Consider the following 20387-nt stretch of genomic DNA (forward strand, 5'->3'; position numbering starts at 1 on the left):
TGTTTCAAATGAATACACAGCACTTACTTCCTGTGGAGGAATCTGAAGTTAAAGGAATTTTCCTACTGGGTATAAAGGATTCTGAAGTTGTAGTCTGCAACCCTGTTGAAAACAATTGACTGAAATGAAACGAGCAAATAGCTTAAGAACTTCATATTTGTAAATAAGCGGCTGATCTGATTCTTGATATGCTAGCTCAGGAGAGTTCAAGACCAAAACCTGAGACTTCTTTGAGTAACAGGGATGTATCATTATTGATTGATTAATCCTGTACCTTGCCTTTCTGCCATGATGGGATCCAAGACAACAATGTCACATTTTGAAAGGTATGAAAATGGGTAAGAGGGAAGTTAATTTGTTGCTGTAACAAGCAATGCTTTCAAGTTACTTTTAGTTACTTTTAAAGACATTTTAACATTTTTTTTAACTTTCTGAAACTGTCGTAGCTTGACTGTTAGGTGGTATGGTGACAAAGCTGTAGACTGAAACCCTACTAAAAATAACCATTGCTACAGCAGATTAACTATCTAGTTTTATTTGATTGGTGTAGCACCAGGCACATTAGCACAAACCATATATTTGGACACAGAGGAGTCCCCTCCACCTCAGCAGACCTCAATACTTGGGCAGGCACACACAAGAAGAAGCACTCCCTCAAGTATGGAGGTCCCAAGGTATTTTGGGCTTTAAATGTCATCAGAAGTACTTTGAGTTTGGACTTGAAATAACTGAAATTATCCAAACAAAAACCCATTTTGGCCTTGTGTTTTATGGTTTAGTATTATTCAATATATTTGAGAGTGCTTCTGTATATATATATAAATGTACATCTCATGAGCATGTTCTGAATATTTGCCTTATAGTCCCATTTTAACAAGTTTTATATGTTTTAAATGTTTTATGTGTTTTATACACACTTTACTGTCTAATGGCCTGTTCGCTGAAATAAAGACTATATATATAACTGAAATTATCATATCAGTTCTAATTTCAGCATTTTAAAAATTAACAAACTGAATGACAGGGGCTGGACTGGATGACCCTTGTGGTTGCCTCTTTTTTAACTAAATCTATTTTATATTACTACCTACTGTTTATATATATTTTGTAGATTGTACACAATTGGCAGGTTTTATATTTTTATTGATTGATTATCTGTATGTACAGTGCTGTGTACATGTACAGCGCTATAGAAATAAACAACAACAACAATAACAATAATGGTCTCTTCAAACGCTATGATTCTATGATTCTATGAAGTAAAACATGCCAGAAACATGTCTATTTAATTTGGCAACAATTTATATGACTTCTGAGACAATGGGTTGTATCATAGGCGGGTTACACACAGCCATTTAGTACATATTCTATACGTACTAGGGTTAGGAAGGGGTGGTGCTTCCGCACCCCCTAACCCTAGTACGTATAGAATACGTACAAGATGGTGGCGCCCTGTTCATACGGGCGCCGCCATCTTTACGTATCGGATGCTGTGCGTCCGGACGTCGCGCGGCGTCTATGACGTCGCGAGTCCGCCCCAGACGCCTCACGACGTGATAGAGGTGCCGCTAAAAGAAGCTCCAAAATGGAGCTTCTTTTTTGCTCCGCGCGGGAGCCGCGCGGTGTGGCTGCTGCAGCTCCCTCACGGAGCAAATGGCGCCGGCGGGAGACTGCCGCAAAGCGGCGGTCTATAACCCGCCATAGCTTACTGAAGACTATTTCCTCGGATTTCATTTTGACAATAATTAAGACAAGTTTATGTGCATAAGCCATAAGCTTAGGAGCCAACATAGTATAGTGGTGTGAGCACCGAATCCCAGCTTGGCAGTGGAAACCCACTGGGTGATCTTGAGCAAGTCACAGTCTCTCAGCCTCAGGGGAAAGCAATAGCAAACTTTCTCTAAAGAAATTTGCAAAGAAACTCCCACGATAGCTTTGACTTTGGGTCACCATAAGTTGGAAATGACTTGAGGGCACACAGCACCAACAACATGTGCATAATACATCCTTTGCATTTCAGAAGTTAAACCAACTCACCATAAGAAAGGATAACTTCCTCAGATGAAATATTCAGTGTTTCATTTCCAGGGTAAAGGTACACTGTCATGCATTTGTAAGCCTGGTTGATGGGTAACTGGGTTGAACTCCATATTGTCAGCAGAGACTGCATCTCATAAAAACCTCCCACTAGTTTTGTAACTTGATTTTGAATGGATATTCCTTTTGTGGGTGGGGGAATGGAGAAAGAACATTCTATAACAATTCTATAACAAAAAAGTGGTTGAAAGGATAGCCTTATATTGTAAAACATCATGCATTCAGAGCTTAACGATATAATTAAATTAATTATTAATGAAGTGTTTTAAGAGATAGATGCTGTACAGTAATTGCCATTAAAAGGACACAAACCTGCCTGAAGGCTTGTCATGTGAATGTGACAAGACAATGGGGTATGACAATGGATGTCAAATATAAATAAATGGAGACTGGTTTGAACATGGCTTTATTCTATAAGACAAGTAGGGAAATCTATTCTTCAAACATTAAAGTTAAACTCTCATAATCTGACCATTCCCTCCAACTGGAGTGGTTCCCAACAATTAGAGGCCCCAATGTTATTCATCATTACTCTAGAATCCAAATCCAAATCAATCTTATCTAGAGCAGACCCATAAAATGAATGGAACATGCTAGTAATTACTTTTGTAAAGTCTCATTGATTTCTAGTTGGAGCTTAAACTGGATTTAGTTCATGGAGTATAACTTTTTTGCCATTAACATTTTTGAGCTTAAGAAGTTCTTATTATCCACAAAGTATCATATTCTCTCCACTCATAGCTACATGAGTACTCTATTGTTAAAGCCAGATATTGAAAAGATTGAAATGTCGTTTTGGCCAGTATTTTCATTACCTTCAGATTTGTCCTTCAGGATCTTTCCATCCATATACCATAGGAGGTTTGGCTTGGGAAATGCCTTCCTTACCACACAGGTAAAATTAGCCTATTAAAAATAAAACAAAATAATTTAAATTGTGCTAGGCTAGTGAACAAAGTCTGAGGCTGCAGTCCTAAGCAGGTTTACATTGAACTCAACAAGACCTACTTTGGATGGAAACATTAGGGTCCTCCAGTGGAACTCTACGGCCAACTTGAAGCAAAAGGCTACGTGTGTGTGTGTGTGTGTGTGTGTCGGGTCAACCTTCTCCTTGCTTTGCCAGGCAGCAACAAACAAAAAACTTCCCTGCAGTGTCAATCTCTCCAGAAAGAAACAAAACAGTAAACACTGACCAAGTTTCTAGTCCCTTAGAAGAAACAGTCTCTCCGCTGTTTATACACCCCTCTCCAAGCCTGCTACCAAGCAGTCAGAGAGAAAGAGAGAGAAGACACCACACAGTCCTTTCCCTATTTTCTCAGGAATCACATTCCCAAATTCACCACCATGTCACCATATGATGGGTCTCTATGTCCCTCTCCTGCTTCTGCTTTAGCCGGATGAGACCTTTTGAGACCAGCTTAAATAAACTACTGAATTGGGTTACGTTCCATCTTTGACACTGCAGAGATTTTTCCCCTCCCTGTCAATCCTGGTGAGGAGAAGAAAGCGAGCAAAAGCACATGAAAGAGGGATGTGAGAGAGGGAGTACTTCCAAGAAAAGAGGTTTTTTTCTAAGTAAGGAATCTTTATAACAAAAGGATAGCTCTTATGTGAGGGACACCTTTCCCCCAGGTATATTTAGAGTCAGTCATTCCAGTGAAATCAACAAAGGAATCAAAAGATCTTAATGCAGCTAGCTAATACATTCCCTAAGCTACTCACAGAACAGATGGGATTTGAAGTCCTTGATATTCGTAGAGCATGGACTTCATGGTTCTGCTACACCAGCTTCCTGCCATGGAGCTCCTGCTCCAGAAGTTCCTTTGTTTTCAAAACTTTTCCTCATGGTCCTTTCCCAGCTTTTTATCACCTCTGCTCAAAACCATCTCAGAGGTTTGCACTTTTGACCAACTGCTCATCTCATTGGGCAATTGCTTGTCACTCTGTGATGTTGAGCTTCATTAAAATATAACTGAGCCTCTTCCCATATTTTAACTCTTTATTAACCATGAAGATGGTTCAGATAATGAGAGTACTCCCCATTATTACAAAAGCCCTCAGGACAACCTGATCTCTTGCATTGTTGGACGTCAATGAGGCTGGATCCAAAATGCAGAAATAATCCAGTTTGACACCACTTCAACTGCCATGGCTCAAATGCTATGGTATTCTGGGAACTGTAGTTTTTTGTGGCACCAGAGCAAAGCCCAGAGTCCAGAGCAAAATGTAGTTCCCTGAATTTCATAGTGTTGAGCCATGTTGATGTGGTGTCAAACCAGATTATTTCTGCACAGTGGATGCAGCCCAAAATACTGATAGTCTCAGATAATTAAACCCACAAATACAGATATCATTAAGAAAAGGATATGTAAATCCTCCCAGATTGGAAAAAAAGAGGAAAAGTTGTCAAAACATTCTCTTACCCTCTAATCACTAAGAACATTTTAAGAGTGCAGCATGTATAATGAAACCACAAAAATATTAGCACTGAAATACTTCACAGAATGAAGGAAGTGGTGATCATCACTATGCCTCTGTCAGAAAAGTGGTTAGTCTAACAGCACTGGGAGGGAGGGAGATGTGGTGCAGTCCCCTGCAGACAGTGCTTAAGATGAGAACATATTTGCTCACAGGAACCTTATTTTTTGCGTAGGCAGAGCAAATGCTAATGTGTCTCAACAAAGATGGGCTATTAAGAAACCTGTTTATGTTTTATACCTGTGGACTATTTCTTAACAGAGGATTTTAATCTGAATTTGCTCTGAGATACAAAGTATGACTTGTAATTTTCAGCCATTTTTGTGTAGTTCAGAGCCATGATTTAAAGGTTCCCAGTTGATCATATAAATAATTTATTTCACTTTTCTCTGTTGGCGGAAAAACATGTGGAAGAACTGGGGAGGGGAATAACAATATATGTGATGCAAATAACTCATCCTTAATCTACCAAAGTAGGCATTTAAACTATGGGTACCTGTTTTCAACACAGATAAAAGGAGAATGTTTCAGGCATATTCCCCAGTCAAAATTTGGCCTAATATATGAAGAAATGCTTAATTAAAATGGAGAGCATATAGGTTTAGTCCAAGTCTTTCATGGAATAGGAAATAAGAATCTATCCATGATATAGTCTCTTCCACTGCTTTCTTTGCTAGAAACATTACCCCTTAAGTTTACTTGTTAGCTCACTATTTCTCAAACTGAGGATAAAGTGTTGTTTGTAAGCAAGCTGTTCACCTCCATGTTAAATACATAGCTGGTTTCTGAGAGGGCACCGTAAAGTAGTATTTGAGCCAAGAGGAAAATTGAGTTTGTGGTAAACCCTGAAAAATGGTCTGGTACCCATGGGCAAAGATGTATTGCAAATTTTCTGTTATCTTCCTAATATTCAATAGAAGATCATTTAAAATATAGTATCATTTGACCATTCTGAATTCATTCCTATAAAGAATCAGAATAATACCAGAGGGCCACAGAAATTATCTTGAGACTGGTATCCCCAAAATGCAATTTTTACAGATCTATTTATCTGGAGAAAGGTCTACATTTTTTTAAATATGCAGGAGAGCCAGTGTGGTGAACTGGTTTAAATGGTGGAGTAGGTCACTGGGAGACGAGGGTTCAAATTCCCATTCGGTCATGGAAACCCACTGGGTGACCTTGGACAAGTCACACTCTCTGCCTTACAAGAAGGCAAGAGCAAGCCGCCTCTGAACTAATTCTGCCAAGAAAATCTCGATAGGCTCACCTCAGGGTTGCCATAAGCCAGAAATAACTTGAAGACACACAAAAACAACCTTATTCAGAAGTATTCAGTGTTTGCTTTTCTCATGACTGAGCATAATTTTTCTCCCATTTCACTGAATAATTGGAAAGAGGTACCAGTAACTGTTCACCATAGCTGGGCAGACTTTAGTTTTACAGGATCAATTTTTGTTTTGTTGCTAGAAACACCAACTTGAAATATTAACTGGACCCAAATGAAAAATGGTTGTTTTGTGTGGTCAGGCACAGAATTATAGAATGAGAGTGCATGTCTCTGGGCACACACTTGGCCAAGGCAATTTGCTTTTAATATGTGAGCTGACAGTTCTTTCACCCATAACATTCCTGATTTTCACCCAAGCATCCATAATTTTAGCAGTCTGAGTGGTCTTGTTAGCTGAATATTCACTGATATTGTTAGATAATATTCCACCAAAACTCTTTGCTGACCTAAAACAAGTCACCTTGAGATCTGCCACTAGATCTATCTTCTCACCCTGCCATATGCAGACTCATGCAATCTTAGGTATAAATTCACTTACCTTTCTTCTTAAGCTTGTGTTGAGGGTAATAGAGATTTCTGGTTTCACTTGAGCAGAGAAAGAAAAGGTATATTTTAATTAATTAGACAACAAATGTTTCAGCATAATAAGTTCTTGCACGAACATCATTGGTCTGTTTTACACAACAGCTATAAATCAATTATATATTACTCACCCAATGATAGTGGAAAGATAAAGTTCACCATTTAAAACAGTGTTATTAATTTTTTTTCCTCAATAGCCCAGCATCCCCTGTCTCTTAGCTACTTTGGTAAATACCAAACGTATTTTGTAGTGCTTTGTGATGTCTGTGGTTCAAAGCTTGGCAAAATTACTTTTTTTGCTATGTCAGCTGGAGGATTTTGATAACTACAGTCCAAAAAGTTAACTTTTCCAGTCTCTGTTGTAGCTTCCAGTTATCATACAGGAGGAGGGTATGAAGCTAGGCATTACTTATGTGCAAGGTGTAACATAATAAGTATTTTTAAAAAAACTTGCGAGATAATTCACAGAGCACTGAAGAGGTTTATTTTCTATCTACAGTGACTTTTTGTGTGTTAAAATCCAGACTGATCATGCAGTTGTTGAAGACCTCTTGAGAATACCCTGTCTCAGATCTAGATGCTAATTTAGCACAGAAAATTCCAGAAAAACAATCTGGATATCATAATCTAATGTTCCTGTCATACAAAAGAATAGGAGAAAGCAATGATACATGCAGAGGTCATAAAATCCTCCACAGGATCTTGGAATACATCAAATGTATCCAGGATTACAGAGCTTTAAAGCAGAGCTAAGAGAGAGAGAACACTATTTTCTGAGGCTTTAAGAGGCAGACCATACTTTCATTTCCATCACTGGTTTGACTTTATTCATGAAGCCACTTCCCCCAGTAGAAAATCTATTTAAACAATTAGGACATGACAGATTTCACTTGTTACTATGACAGTCTATCAAGAACAGTGGTAATTGGTATCCTTTCTTACTATAAAGTCTCAAAAAATCTATTTCTAGTTAGAGAAGGACAAAGAGGGAAATACTATGGAGTGTTTATTTGCTTTTGGGTTTGGGGTTTTGAGTGTGTGTGTTTTAGAGTCAGTAGGTCTTGCCCACCCCCAAGTCTGATCTTCAGACATCTTCATTGCATTCTGGGTTCTGTAAGCAAATTGAAAATAAATCACTGGATCCTGAAAACAGGAAAATTTTCATGGGAATTCTCTGCTTAGCATTCATTGATTTAATAATATTACAATTGCATCTGAGAACAAAGACATTCTTTGCCTCCTGCTCCAATAAACTACCTTTCAAAAGATTGATTTCCAAGTTTATTACTGTAATCTTCAGCAGCAACTATGGGCTTCCACATTCAGTTGGGTGGTGGATTTGCCATGGGTTTTAGTTGTACAAAGGTTACACATATTTCCCTATTATCCCAATAATAGAGTCAGGAGCTTTGATAGCTCTTTTGAAGTTCAGAGTAAAAACCAGAGCAGGTGTACTGACCCACTAACCTGAAAATTACCAGCCACTACTAGTGTCATGAACATCTTAGCCTTGGGAAAAAGCACCACCACTAAATTAATTCAAAATGAAGAGTGTTAGTACACCATGCATACCTTGCACTGTATTTAGGGTTTCCATATTTTCACATTCTCATATCTGGAGCCAGCATGTTTGCAAGTGGTCATGATGACTTAAGAGGTTTGTTTTGAATTACTATCATGTGTTTGATTGCACTCTTGAGTATTTCTAAATAAAGGAGCTTATCGCATGGGCCCTGGGGAACGGGCCCAGCACAGAATGGAAGGGGGTGGGAAGGGAACGGAATGGGGATATCACCCATTTGACCACACGGGAGAACACTGCCGATGCTGCTGGAACTGTTCTGAACAGATCTTGAAAATCGGCCTCTGTGGGACAAATGGGGAACAGAACAAGGACTTCTGTTGGCAGCGTTTGCGCTGCGTTTCCCCGCTTGGTCAAATAGATGATATCCCTGTTCTGTTCCCTTCCCATCCCCTTCTGTTCTGCGCTGGGTCTGTTCCCCAGGGCCTGTGTGATAAGCTCCAAAACCTATTAATTTACCCAGACTTGAAGTCCTCCTCAGAAAGTATAGGTATATACAGGTGCCAATGATCCTCAAGTTACCTAGACCCTTGCAAACTTGAGCTAATGCTCCAAACATTTAAAGAGAAACTGGCACACTTGGTGGGGACACCCAGTCTCCCAACTTTCTTTGAGTAACAAGAGAGAAGGTCTCTTGTTTTGAGTCTGAGTTTGACCTGGTACACATGGGTAGGAAGCGGTGTGGTAATAATAATAATAATAATAATAATAATAATAACAACAACAACAACCACCAATTATAATAATAACCAATTCTAGGGTTCTGGAACACGCAGCAACCGCACTCTCCAGAGCCCTAGTCTGTATGGACGCCAGCATCATGGCGGCCTCCCATCCACATGGGGCCCACCATGATGATGATGATGGTGCCGTGCAGTGACCAGGCATAGTAGACAGGAAGTGGCGTCATGGCGGTGCCCCTTCTTGCTTGTGACACTGCAAAAAAGAAGCCGCTCTGGGCAGCTTCTTTTTTGCTGCACATCATTGCCATGTGGTTTGGTTGCTGTGGCAATGCTGCACAGAAAAGAGGGGCAGTGTGTACCGGCCCTTTGACATAGTTTATGCTCAAAAGCAGAATTTTTAGGACCATCACAAAATCTGAATGATTATGATTGCTGGATCTATGACATGATAGGTATGTCATATGAGCACCACACCAATATCTAGAATTCATCAGGAATGTACACTCTTTAGCTATTTCACGAAATACCTTGGTTTCAATTTTAGTCCAGTTGCTCCCCACTCCCGTCAGTATAGATTCCTTGCCATTATATGTCGGCGTGTATGTGCAAGTTGGGGGATTTTTTAAAGGATTGTACCCATAGATATTTTTAAGTGTAATGGATTCTATTAGCATCATGTAGTAAAAGCTTATGCATACTAACATATTGGGAAGTATAATAACAATGGCTTATTTCCCTCTGTTGTGGGAGGGGCAGCGTAATTAGCAATGTCTGCTTAGTAGTTTGATTAGGTTTTCTTAGTACTGTCATTGCTTGTATTTTTAATATATGTTTGTTTTAGTATTATTTTCCAATAAAATATATATCACTATATATTATTATATATTTATTTAGAACTATGCATATTTGCATCTGAAGACTTGTACTTAATTAATTAATAACCCACATTTCTTCCTATACAGGATCCAAGGTGGCCTACAAGCATTTAAAAAACAAGGTGGAGTTAAAAATATTATTTATGTAAAAATAAACAAAAATTAAGTGGCAGATGAGTTAAAAATATGAGGTTAAAACAATATAATACATAAGTAACACATAGAATAAAGGTTAAAACTACAACCCCATTAAAAACTATGGGCCCAAACAGACAGGCCAAAATAAAGCTGCTTCTTTGGAGGTAGGCTGTTTAAATGATGCATGCATCCTAAGAAGCTGGAAGCTGCGCCAAAGCCATACTCCAGTCCTAAGGACTGGAGCACAGCTTTGGCGCAGCTTCTGGCCTCTTAAGATGCATGTGTCATTTAACATATTTAATATACTATTGTTTGCTTTGATAATATATTCCTAAATGTATGTGTTTAAGTCCGAACCTGGGGACAGTTACTTTTCTGGAACACAAATGACAGGGAATTAAAAGATCTGTTGTCCAAAAAAGAAAAAAAGAAAAAGAGAAAGAAAGAAAGAAAGAAAGAAAGAAAGAAAGAATAAAAAATAATAAAACTTTATTTATATACCGCCTTTCCTATAGATCAAAGCGGTTTACAATATAGTGGGTATGTGACACGTGTCACAGTACAGAACAGTATAATACCTCACTGGAGGTGAAAGAAAGAAAGAAAGAAAGAAAGAAAGAAAGAAAGAAAGAAAGAGCTAACTTTGCCCAGTTCTTGTTATGCTTCCTTAAAACATTTAAAATAGTGTAAAACAATGGGCTGCATATTCCTTACTTATAGAAGAGTTATTACTCGTGCTTACCAAACACTTTCACATCTGTAGTGCTCTTAATGATTCTTCCAGGCTGGTAGACAACAGAACAGACAAATTTCTTGCCATCATCGAGGACTGATACAGGTGAAATTATTAATGTGTTCTCTGGATTAATTTTGATTCTATCCTTGAATATTGTAGGACTGGCTGTGTATCCAGGAGCATAGTAGGACTGTTTACTTATAAGTAACTCTTCATTCTTGTTCTCTTTCTGTTTGAAATAAGAGTTATGTTAGTGATTGATTGCCATCTAGCAGTCTCATGATATTTTCCTCCTTTCTTTCTTTTTTGAATCAAGACTGTAGAAGATAATACTAATAATCAGCATTCCCCAAAGACTCCAGAAGGTCTGAATGAAAATCCCAACCATCCTGACCTCAAGCCATGCTGTTTGGGACTAATGGGATATGTAGTCTGAAACATCTGGTGGTCACTAGGTTGAGGTAAGCTGCTATTAAGTACTGTTGGTCTAACAGCAATTGCAATATAGGTGAACTATGACAATTGAATTTGCCAAGCCTCCTCCTTTTCTAGCACGAGAAAGACACTTGGCAATTCTACAGCTATGAAAATAGAGATTTACCAGCAACCTCAGACTTTCTGTTTCCTTCGAGTCAACTAACATACTGTTGCCCACTTAGCTTTCACTTTATTTCCTTTCTCATATGACCTGTGTCATGCTATGGGAAATTTGGCCCAGGCAGTCTTAGGGCCAAATAGCGGGTGATGTTAAAATGCATAATAATCACCAGAGTTTGTAATTTTGCATTATTAAAGTAATAATTCTTTATACTCATTATATAATTTAGAAAGAAATTCAATTATTAGTTGTTGCAGTGTCATAATTGTTAAGCCACCTTGTTGCCTTGTCTTCCTCATTGCTCTCTTTTTACTTCTCATTCCCCCCCCCTTTTTTTTTTAAAGAGTAAAACTCCTTTTGATTGAAAAGGAAATGGCATAAAACTTCATGTGGATATACCTTTAAGAAAGCTTTAAAAATTCATATACAAAGTGAATAGAAAATGTTAGTTATTGCATCAATAAAGTAACTGTACTCCCACTCATGAAATGTTACTTCATTATACCCTCATTTCCACCAAAAGTGTAACTCATTGTGTGTCTGTATGTGCCTTTAAGTTATCTGTTAATTTATCATGATTCCATGAATTTCATATGGCTTTTCTTAGGCAAGGAATACTTATAATAATAATAATAATAAATTTTTATTTATATACCGCCCTGTGGCGAACCAATCCGAGCGGTTTACAGCATTAAAATAACATACAGCATAAAAACAATTTATTCCCTCCCCCCTTAAAAAGTAATTAAACAACATATCTAATTTAAAACCACAATAACTAGTTAAAATAACAATAAATTAAACAAAATAATACCAACCAATAAACCACTGCAACTTCAGTTCTAAAGAAAAGGGGGCTTTGGAGACATTACTGAGGAGGGGGAAATCCTGAGATCCTGAGGCCGGGATATTTCAGTCTGGGAAGGCCTGCCTGAAGAGATCCGTCTTGACAGCCTTTTTGAAACTGTCCAAAGATGTTAATTGACGGATCTCATCCGGCAGGCCGTTCCAGAGCCTAGGGGCGACAACAGAGAAAGCCCTCCGGGAGGTCGTCGCAAGCCTCGATTTTTGAGGCTGCAACAAGTTCCTCCCAGAGGACCGGAGAGCGCGGGGAGGATTGTATGGGAAGAGGCGGTCTCTGAGATAGCTTGGACCCAAGCCATTTAGGGCTTTAAAGGTAATAACCAACACCTTGTACTGGGCCCGGAAACCAATAGGCAGCCAGTGGAGGGACCTCAAAACCGGAGTGATACGGTCCCTTCTGGATGTTCCTGACACAAGCCTGGCTGCCATGTTTTGAACCAGCTGTAGTTTCCGAACCAGGCACAAGGGTAGCCCCATGTAGAGCGCATTACAGAAGTCAAGGCGCACTTAGAGGTGGTTTTGTCAACTCCTTCCTCTGAACTATGGCCTAAAGGAACTGCTATTCATTGGTGATTTCCCATCCAATACTAACCACAGTTGATCATGCTTAACTTCCAGAACATATGGGATCTGGTACATTTAGGTATTTACAGATATATTACCAGCTGCTTGAAACTCATTGCTTTGAAGCTTTGATCATCACCATTAGGTCATTTTAAAAAATAAAACAAAACAAAACAGATATTTATGGACAGTATGATCAGGATTGACTCAGCCAAGCAAAGGGATGTTATGATGTTGAAGAAATTTCCCTCTTCTCCCAAGATGATTTGTGGCCATATCAGCTTCCCTTTTGCAGCAGTAGCAACTGAAGGGATGTGCTTGGATAATGATATGTAGGGAAAGGGTTAACTCCTTTGCCACATTCTTGATTTCCCCTACAGCTATTTAAGGAACAAAACAGATATGCTAACAGTGCCATCCTGTACATGCTTAGTTAGAAACAAGCCTCCTTTATGGAGTCTTTCAGGTAATGGAGTCTTTCAGGTAACCGAGTTTAGGATTGTATTTGCATTGTAATCACAGCAGATGGGAAGCAGAGAACAGAACATGAACCATATCCCTCTGCCAGACACAATCTAAACTGTTTCTCTCAGTGTGTACATGCCTTCAAGTTGCCTGTTGACTTATGGTGACCCCATGAATTTCATAGGGTTTTCATAAGCAAGGAATACTAATAGGTGATTTTGCCAGTTCCTTCCTCTGAAATATAGCCTACAACAGCTGGTTTTCATTGGCATATCCCATCCAAGTAGCAACCAGGGCTGAACTGTTTAGCTTCCAAGATTAGATGAGATCTGATGCCTTTAGAGTATTTAGACCAGACTGTTTCTTCTGCTCATCCATAATCTGGAAATCATTACTTGAGGATGTGGTCAAGCCAGAATGTGGGTGTAACTAGTGCCACTTAAGGAAGGAGAATGTCACTCCCTCTTTGGTATAGAGGGAGCTACTTAGTTATTTTTATAGCTATTGGGGTGAGATCTCACTAAATCTGGGAGTCAGAATAACGTGCTTGCTCATGTTGTGTCTCATGCTACTGCTTCATACTTGGTTGTGGGCTTTGCCATGGCAGTAAGATGGATGGGAGACAAGAGTGTTTGTACTACAGCAGAGATGCACAGAACATTTAAAAGTAATTAAAAGTATTTCTTTTTGAGAAATGGGAAAATGCAAGCATTATTTTTTAAAATTGTGATTATAATGGTCACTAATGACTTAGTGGTTAAAACACCACTAAGGTTGGCAGTTCGAAGCCCGAGTGATGCATGTTGGAGTGAGCTTTTGTCACTAGTCCCAACTTCTACCAACTTAGCAGTTGGAAAACATGCAAATGCAAGTACTGCATTTTCTGGCGTATAAGACTACTTTTTAACCCAGGAAAATCTTCTCAAAAGTCGGGGGTCATCTTATACGCTGGATGTCATCTTATAGGGTGGTTGCTGAAACTTCCGAGATGGACTGGAGAATCTGTGGTAGCTGCATATGGTGGGGGGGAGCTCAAAAGAGGCCACTGCTGCATCCCTGCCATATGTGGCGACTGTATGAAAGCAGCAAGGGTGGCGCTGTACATGTACAGTAGAAGAAAAGCCACTCACTAGGATTCATGGAAAGAAGTGACTTAACACGGTCCTGATGATGAGGTGAGGGGACATCTCATTCGGGAAGGTGCAAGTGAAGGGCAGAGCAAGCTGCAGGCGTCCGGGATGCCTGGAGTATGGAAAAAAGAGCTGTGTTTGCGCTACTGCTCTGATAGTCTTGGAGACAGGGAGGGCTGGGCAGGCAGGGAGAGCTGACCAATCCAAGCAGGCTTTGTATACAACAAGATTTCCTGCTAAGTACCTGCATGTCATAAGCATTTGAATTAGAATTACCATATTGAAATCAAATGTGATTTTTAAAATTTTTTATTTGGTGTGCTTTGGAAGAGGGGTAGTCTTATACAGCGAATATATCCCAAACTATATTTTAACTGGAAAAGTTGGAGGTCGTCTTATACGCCCAGTCATCTTATACGCCAGAAAATACGGTAGATAGATAGCTACCACTTCTCAGTGGGAAGGAAACAGTGTTCGGTGCAGTCATGCTAGCTACATGACTACCAAAGTAGTCCTTGAACAAAGCTGTCTCTTTGGCTTAGAAATGGAGATAAGCACTGCCCCCTACAGACTAGACATTCGTGTCAAGGGACTACCTTTACTTTTACCTTTAATGACTTTTAGTTCACTGAATTATAACTTTAGCTGATTACTTTCTAATAGTACCTTTTTTGAGCTCTGCTCCCATTGCACTTAGGAATGTTTATTTTACTCAAAGGTTCTCAAGAAGAGTTGTTAAAAGTATGAATCTGAATATTTATAAGAAAGTATAAGGCATTCATAAATTATAAATGAACTGCTGTGTATTTGCTATATAGCTGCAGTCTTGTCTAATATTTATATTTCTTCACACTTCATCCAAACCCTATAGCAAACTATGCCTTTGTTGGAAGAGTTTCTTAGGAAAAGTAATAAAAAACCAGAAAGATTTAAAAGAAAAAAAGTCAAGTTAGAGAACGCTTTGAAGATATTAACCTCTTTTAAACTCTCATATATATATATGTGTGTGTGTGTGTGTGTGTGAGAGAGAGAGAGAGTTGTCATACCAGCAGCAGTATTTCCAAGCTTTCATAATGGGCAGCTGGAGAAGTAAGCCCAGTGGAGATAGCACTGGTGAGCAACAGCAGCAGCAGTACAATGATGGAAAATGGAAGAACTGATGGAAACCTGACACTGTTCAGTGGTGTCACCATGGGCCCTCTTTCTTTCACTTTAGAGTGCCACATATATGGGGTGTGGTAGACTGATGACATATAGAAGAAGAGAACAATTGCAACAGAATAGATTTGGAGAATGATGGACACTTAAAACATACTGGAATGATAAAATCACTGATTCAGTTGTATTGGCTCAATTGTAATAATAAGACTTTTCATTTTTCTCTATTCCTTAAATTAGACTACTGTAACTTGCTCTGCACTGGACTGCCATTGAAAAGTATTTGGAAGCTAGAACTAGTGGAAAATGTAGCTGTCAGACTGGTGTCAGGTGTGCGTTTTAGATTCTGCATAACAGCAGTCTTACAAAGTCTGCACTGGCTTCCAATCTGCTTCCGAGTTCCACTCAAGGTGCTGGTTTTAACCTACACAGTCTTAAATTGCTTGAAACCAGGATATCTGAAAGACTGCTTCCTGCCATATGAGCCAGTCTCCAATTGCAGAGGGGTCCCCATCCCTGGTGTTTGTGTGGGGGCTGTGGGGAGGGAGCAGTGGTGACCAAAAGGGGGCCCTCAGATCTCTCCTTCACCGCCACCATGGCAAAGCCAGGAGAGGCACACTCAGGCCTCTTCATTGTTTGGAGGCCTCCACAGCTGTAGCAAAGCTGGAAGAGGTGTGCTCAGAAGCCTTCACTGCCATGGTGAAGCTGGGAGGGGCACAGTGGGAGAAGGGCATGACTGAATGTCATCCTTCTTCTGGGGTGTCATTCAGTGTAGGCTGTATCCCCTGAATGCTACCATTGCCCAGTTGTAGAGCTCCCTGCCAAGGAAGTTAGGCTGGCTCCATCTGTTTAGAGATGCTGGTGGACAGCCAGAACAGTACTATTCCATATGGTCATAGAAGTTTGAAAGTGCTCTGTTTTAGTCATTTGATTTAAAATAATATTAAAGGATTGTTTCCAGACTGTTTTTAAAGGCTTTTAAGGAGTATTTTAATCTATTTTAAAACTTTTAAAAATCTCTGTGCTGTTTTATATGTTTTTACTTGTTGTGCATTGCCTTGGGAGTCCTTGTATGCTGGGGTGTGATATATGTATACAGTACAATATAATACAATTTATTTATTTTTCCTGTTCTTTTTGTGTTATCCTTTCTTTTCCTGTTTTTTTAAGGTCTATTAGATATTTTGGTTATTTTTTGTTGGGGGGGGGGGAATACAAGCTGGCATCCTGCACTACGATTTTAAATTTGTAACATAGGGCTATAGCTCTGTAACTGTTCTGTATCCACCTATGGTATAGTATCAATTGTGGCACTATTGCCATGATTGTAAATATTGCCCCTGAGAACCCACCTTAAACACCAAGGAGCTTTTCCGATGATGGAAGTCTGTGGTGAAGTTGAGTAGGGCTGTTCATCATACCATGGCTTGGTGTGTGTGTGTGGGGGGGGGGGGCTGTTCACATTCTTCTGAAGCACCCCACTTGACTGCCCCACAGACCTCTATTACTTGAAATGGATCCCTGGAGTTTAAGGGGGATTTGGGGCCCTGGTTCCTCAGGAAATTCCTAACTATATTTATGTACTTATGAATGCATCAGAGGATATCAGCCACCGATGGAATTTAGGTTCAAGAATCATTAAGATTTACTATCTAAAATTTATTTATTTTTTATCTGTTAAATACGTAATGAAAAATTAAGATAAAGGCAAAGCTAAACCAGTGATGAGATTAATTATTCTATTGTAATAAAAATACAATGATAAGGATATGGACTGGAATTCTGTTGGGGACGTACGTCTTCATAAGTATGTGGGAATTGGAACTGGAACATTTTATAATGTTCTTATCCAGTAGTGGACTGCTGTTACATTACTAGGTAGCAGTGCCAGAAAAGTGACCATTGCACATCAGTTCTGATACACATCACATTAGTCCCAGTGCACACTGGGCACCAATGCACATTGGGCATTCCTGCCAGTGCCCAGTTATACATGTTTGCAATTCACTAACAGGGTTTCTTAGTATGTCTGCTTTGTAGCTAAGTATAAAAACGTTACATAATGTAGAAGGTAATATAGTGTTCTGGTGCATGTCTCTGAGTCAAAGGAAGTGTGCTTCTGGACTCTTGTGGTGGCTGTTAAAACAGGTTAGTAACCCATAAATTATGGGAAATAATGTTGACATTTGAGAGAACAAGAGAAGGAGCAATAGTTTCAGTAATATCATGGGACCATTCTGTGTTAGAAATGGATAGGAATTATGTGAATGGAACATGCATGAAGGAAGAAAAGAAGGAAGGGTGGTGACATGTTTTATACATTAAAAAGAGTGGTTATGAGGCACTTGTCTGTCCTGATGTAACAATTCCTGGAGTCTGCTTGCTGTTTAATTCCTCTATACAGCTAACAATAACAAGTAAGCAAACTTCACACTGAGCTTAAGATTTATGTGTGTGTGGTTGTCCGTGAAGTTTCATGCCATGAAAAGTTACCAGTGTTTAAAGATATTATGCTATTGCTTCTTTACTTCATCCATTTGCATATTTACTGCAAAGTAGATCAGAGAGCCCAAGTCCATGTTGGGATATAAATACATATACAGAAACCAAAGGTTAGGGGGGAAAATGGACTGACATTTCCAGAATAGTGATGCTGGTTGGGGTATTTTGCAAGTTTTAGTTGAGGAATACCCTAGTATTCTGTATGCTATATTCAGAGAAAAGTGATGAGAAACCTCCTTTGAATATATCTTGCAAAGAAAACCCCATGACAGGGTTACCATCAGTTGGAATTGATCTGTGGACACATAAAGAAACAACAAATCCAATAAAAGTGGCGGGGGAGGGGGGAAATCACTTTTCCTAGCTGAATTGCACATGTTCTTCTTGCTAGTACTTAGGATCCTTATTGCATTAATCTGGTGTATGTGGTAGTGTTACATTACTATTGTAGTTTCTTTGCTTTAAGGATGGATAGCAATTTGCACCAGAAAACAGAGCCATCCCCTTTGTAAGTTTATATTTTGACTCTTAACTCACACAGCTCAAGCCTAATGTTTCTGTCTGTCAAAAGATATAGCATTTCTTTCTCCTATCAGTGTGTGAAAAAATATTACTTACCAGAAACCATTTCAAAGTAGAATTGGTCAGGTTTTCAGAGGGCACATCTTTCATGCACGGGATTTCCAGTGTCTGGTTTAGCAGTGTTTCTGCCACAAAGTTCTTGTCATCTTGTATTATGCAAAAAGTATGAATATAAAGAAATAAAATTAAGGGTAAAATCATGGTCTGTACATTTTAAGTTAAAGTTATATTATTCTCCCTGTGCTGCTGGTGTAGACTGTGTTGATTCTATGAGTATTTTATAACTAGTGTTTCATTATAATTCTGAAGAAACAGAGAGGAATATATCTCAGATATATGGACCTTTGATTTTACAGCAAAAACTTTTACAATACATGGAGTGAGAAATGCCATATGTACAAATTAAGATCAAGAAAGAAAGAGGCAGTTGAGCTCATATAGCAAAAATATGTTGCCTAATGGAGTGCACCAAATAATTATGACCTTATGACCTTTGATTGTATAGATTATGAAAAACTATGGATCATTGTAAAAGAAACAGATGTGCAACAATATCTTGATGGGTAACCTGCACTCTGGACAAGAGGCAACTGTTTGGACAGAATATTAGAGAAACAGAATGGTTTCCAGTTGACAAGGGCATCAGGCACGGGTGCATTTTATCAGAACAGCTGTTTAATTTATATGCAGAACATATCATAAGGAAATGAAGATTAGAGTAAGAAGAAGGAGGTGTGAATCATAGAATCATAGAGTTGGAAGAGACCACAAGGGCCATCCAGTCCAATCCCCTGCCATGCAGGAAATCTAAATCAAAGCATCACCGACAGATGGCCATCCAGCCTCTGCTTGAAGACCTCCAAGGAGGGAGACTCCACTACACTCCGAGGGAGTTTGTTCCACTGTCGAACAGCCCTTACTGTCAGGAAGTTCCTCCTAATGCTCTTTTCCTGTAGCTTGCATCCATTGTTCCAGGTCCAGTTCTCTGGAGCAGCAGAAAACAAGCTTGCTCCCTCTTCAATATGACATCCCTTCAAATATTTAAACAGGGATATCATATCACCTCTTAATCTTCTTTTCTCCAGGCTAAATATCCCCAGTTCCCTAAGTCATTCCTCACAGGACATGGTTTCCAGACCTGTCACCATTTTAGTCGCCCTCCTTTGGACATGCTCCAGTTTTTCAATGTCCTTTTTGAACTGTGTGCCCAGAACTGGACACAATATTCCAGGTGGGGCCTGACCAGAGCAGAATATAGTGGCACTATTACTTCTCTTGATCTAGACACTATACTTTTATTGATGCAACCTAAAATTGCATTGGCCTTTTTAGCTGCTGCATCACACTGTTGACTCATGTTCAACTTGTGGTCTACTTGGACTCCAAGATCCCTTTCACAAGTAGTCTCATTCAGCCAGGTGTCCCCCATCCTATATCTGTGCATTTTATTTTTCCGCTCTAAGTGCAGTACCTTACATTTCTCTGTGTTGAATTTCATTTTGTTAGCTTTGGCCCAGCTTTCAAGTCTATTCAGGTCATTTTGAATTTTGATCCTGTCCTCTGGAGTATTAGCTACTCCTCCTAATTTTGTGTCATCTGCAAATTTGATTAGTATGCCCACAATTCTGTCCTCCAAGTCATTGATGAAGATGTTGAATAGCACTGAGCCCAGGACAGAGCCCTGTGGGACCCCACTGGTTACTTCTCTCCAGGATGAAAGGGAACCAGTCAACCAATTACAAATCCATGTAACAGTTACCTTGTCTAGCCCACATTCTATAAGCTTGTTTTCAAGAATGTCATGGGGAACTTTGTCAAAGGCCTTACTGAAATCAAGATACACTATAGCCAGAGCATTCCCTTCATCTACCAAGCTGTTAATTTTATCAAAGGAAGTGATCAGATTTGTCTGGCATGACTTGTTTCTCTGAAACCCGTGTTGACTTTTTGTGATTATGGAATTGCCATCTAGATGTTCACAGACTCTCTGTTTAATGATCTGCTCTAGAATCTCTCCTGGTATTGATGTCAGATTAACTGGACAATAATTCTAGAATGCGTG

General features: G+C 39.3%; 1 protein-coding gene across 1 annotated transcript in view; it reads right to left on the reverse strand.

Annotated features, from left to right (window-relative positions):
* The window catches only part of CD96 (CD96 molecule), a 44074-nt gene that overhangs the window by 14289 nt on the left and 9398 nt on the right, over positions 1-20387 (reverse strand). The window contains exons 3-8 of the mRNA XM_089508155.1: positions 18362-18471; positions 10469-10691; positions 6405-6451; positions 2913-3003; positions 2038-2220; positions 28-102 (exon numbers count right to left, since the gene is read on the reverse strand). Of these exons, the coding sequence (XP_089364281.1) occupies positions 28-102; positions 2038-2220; positions 2913-3003; positions 6405-6451; positions 10469-10691; positions 18362-18471 (729 nt within the window). The remainder of the gene's footprint in view (positions 1-27; positions 103-2037; positions 2221-2912; positions 3004-6404; positions 6452-10468; positions 10692-18361; positions 18472-20387) is intronic.

Source organism: Sceloporus occidentalis, unplaced genomic scaffold, assembly GCF_023333645.1.
Source record: "Sceloporus occidentalis isolate IW3139 unplaced genomic scaffold, rSceOcc1.0.p SCAF_2, whole genome shotgun sequence".
Taxonomy (NCBI): Eukaryota; Metazoa; Chordata; class Lepidosauria; order Squamata; family Phrynosomatidae; genus Sceloporus; species Sceloporus occidentalis.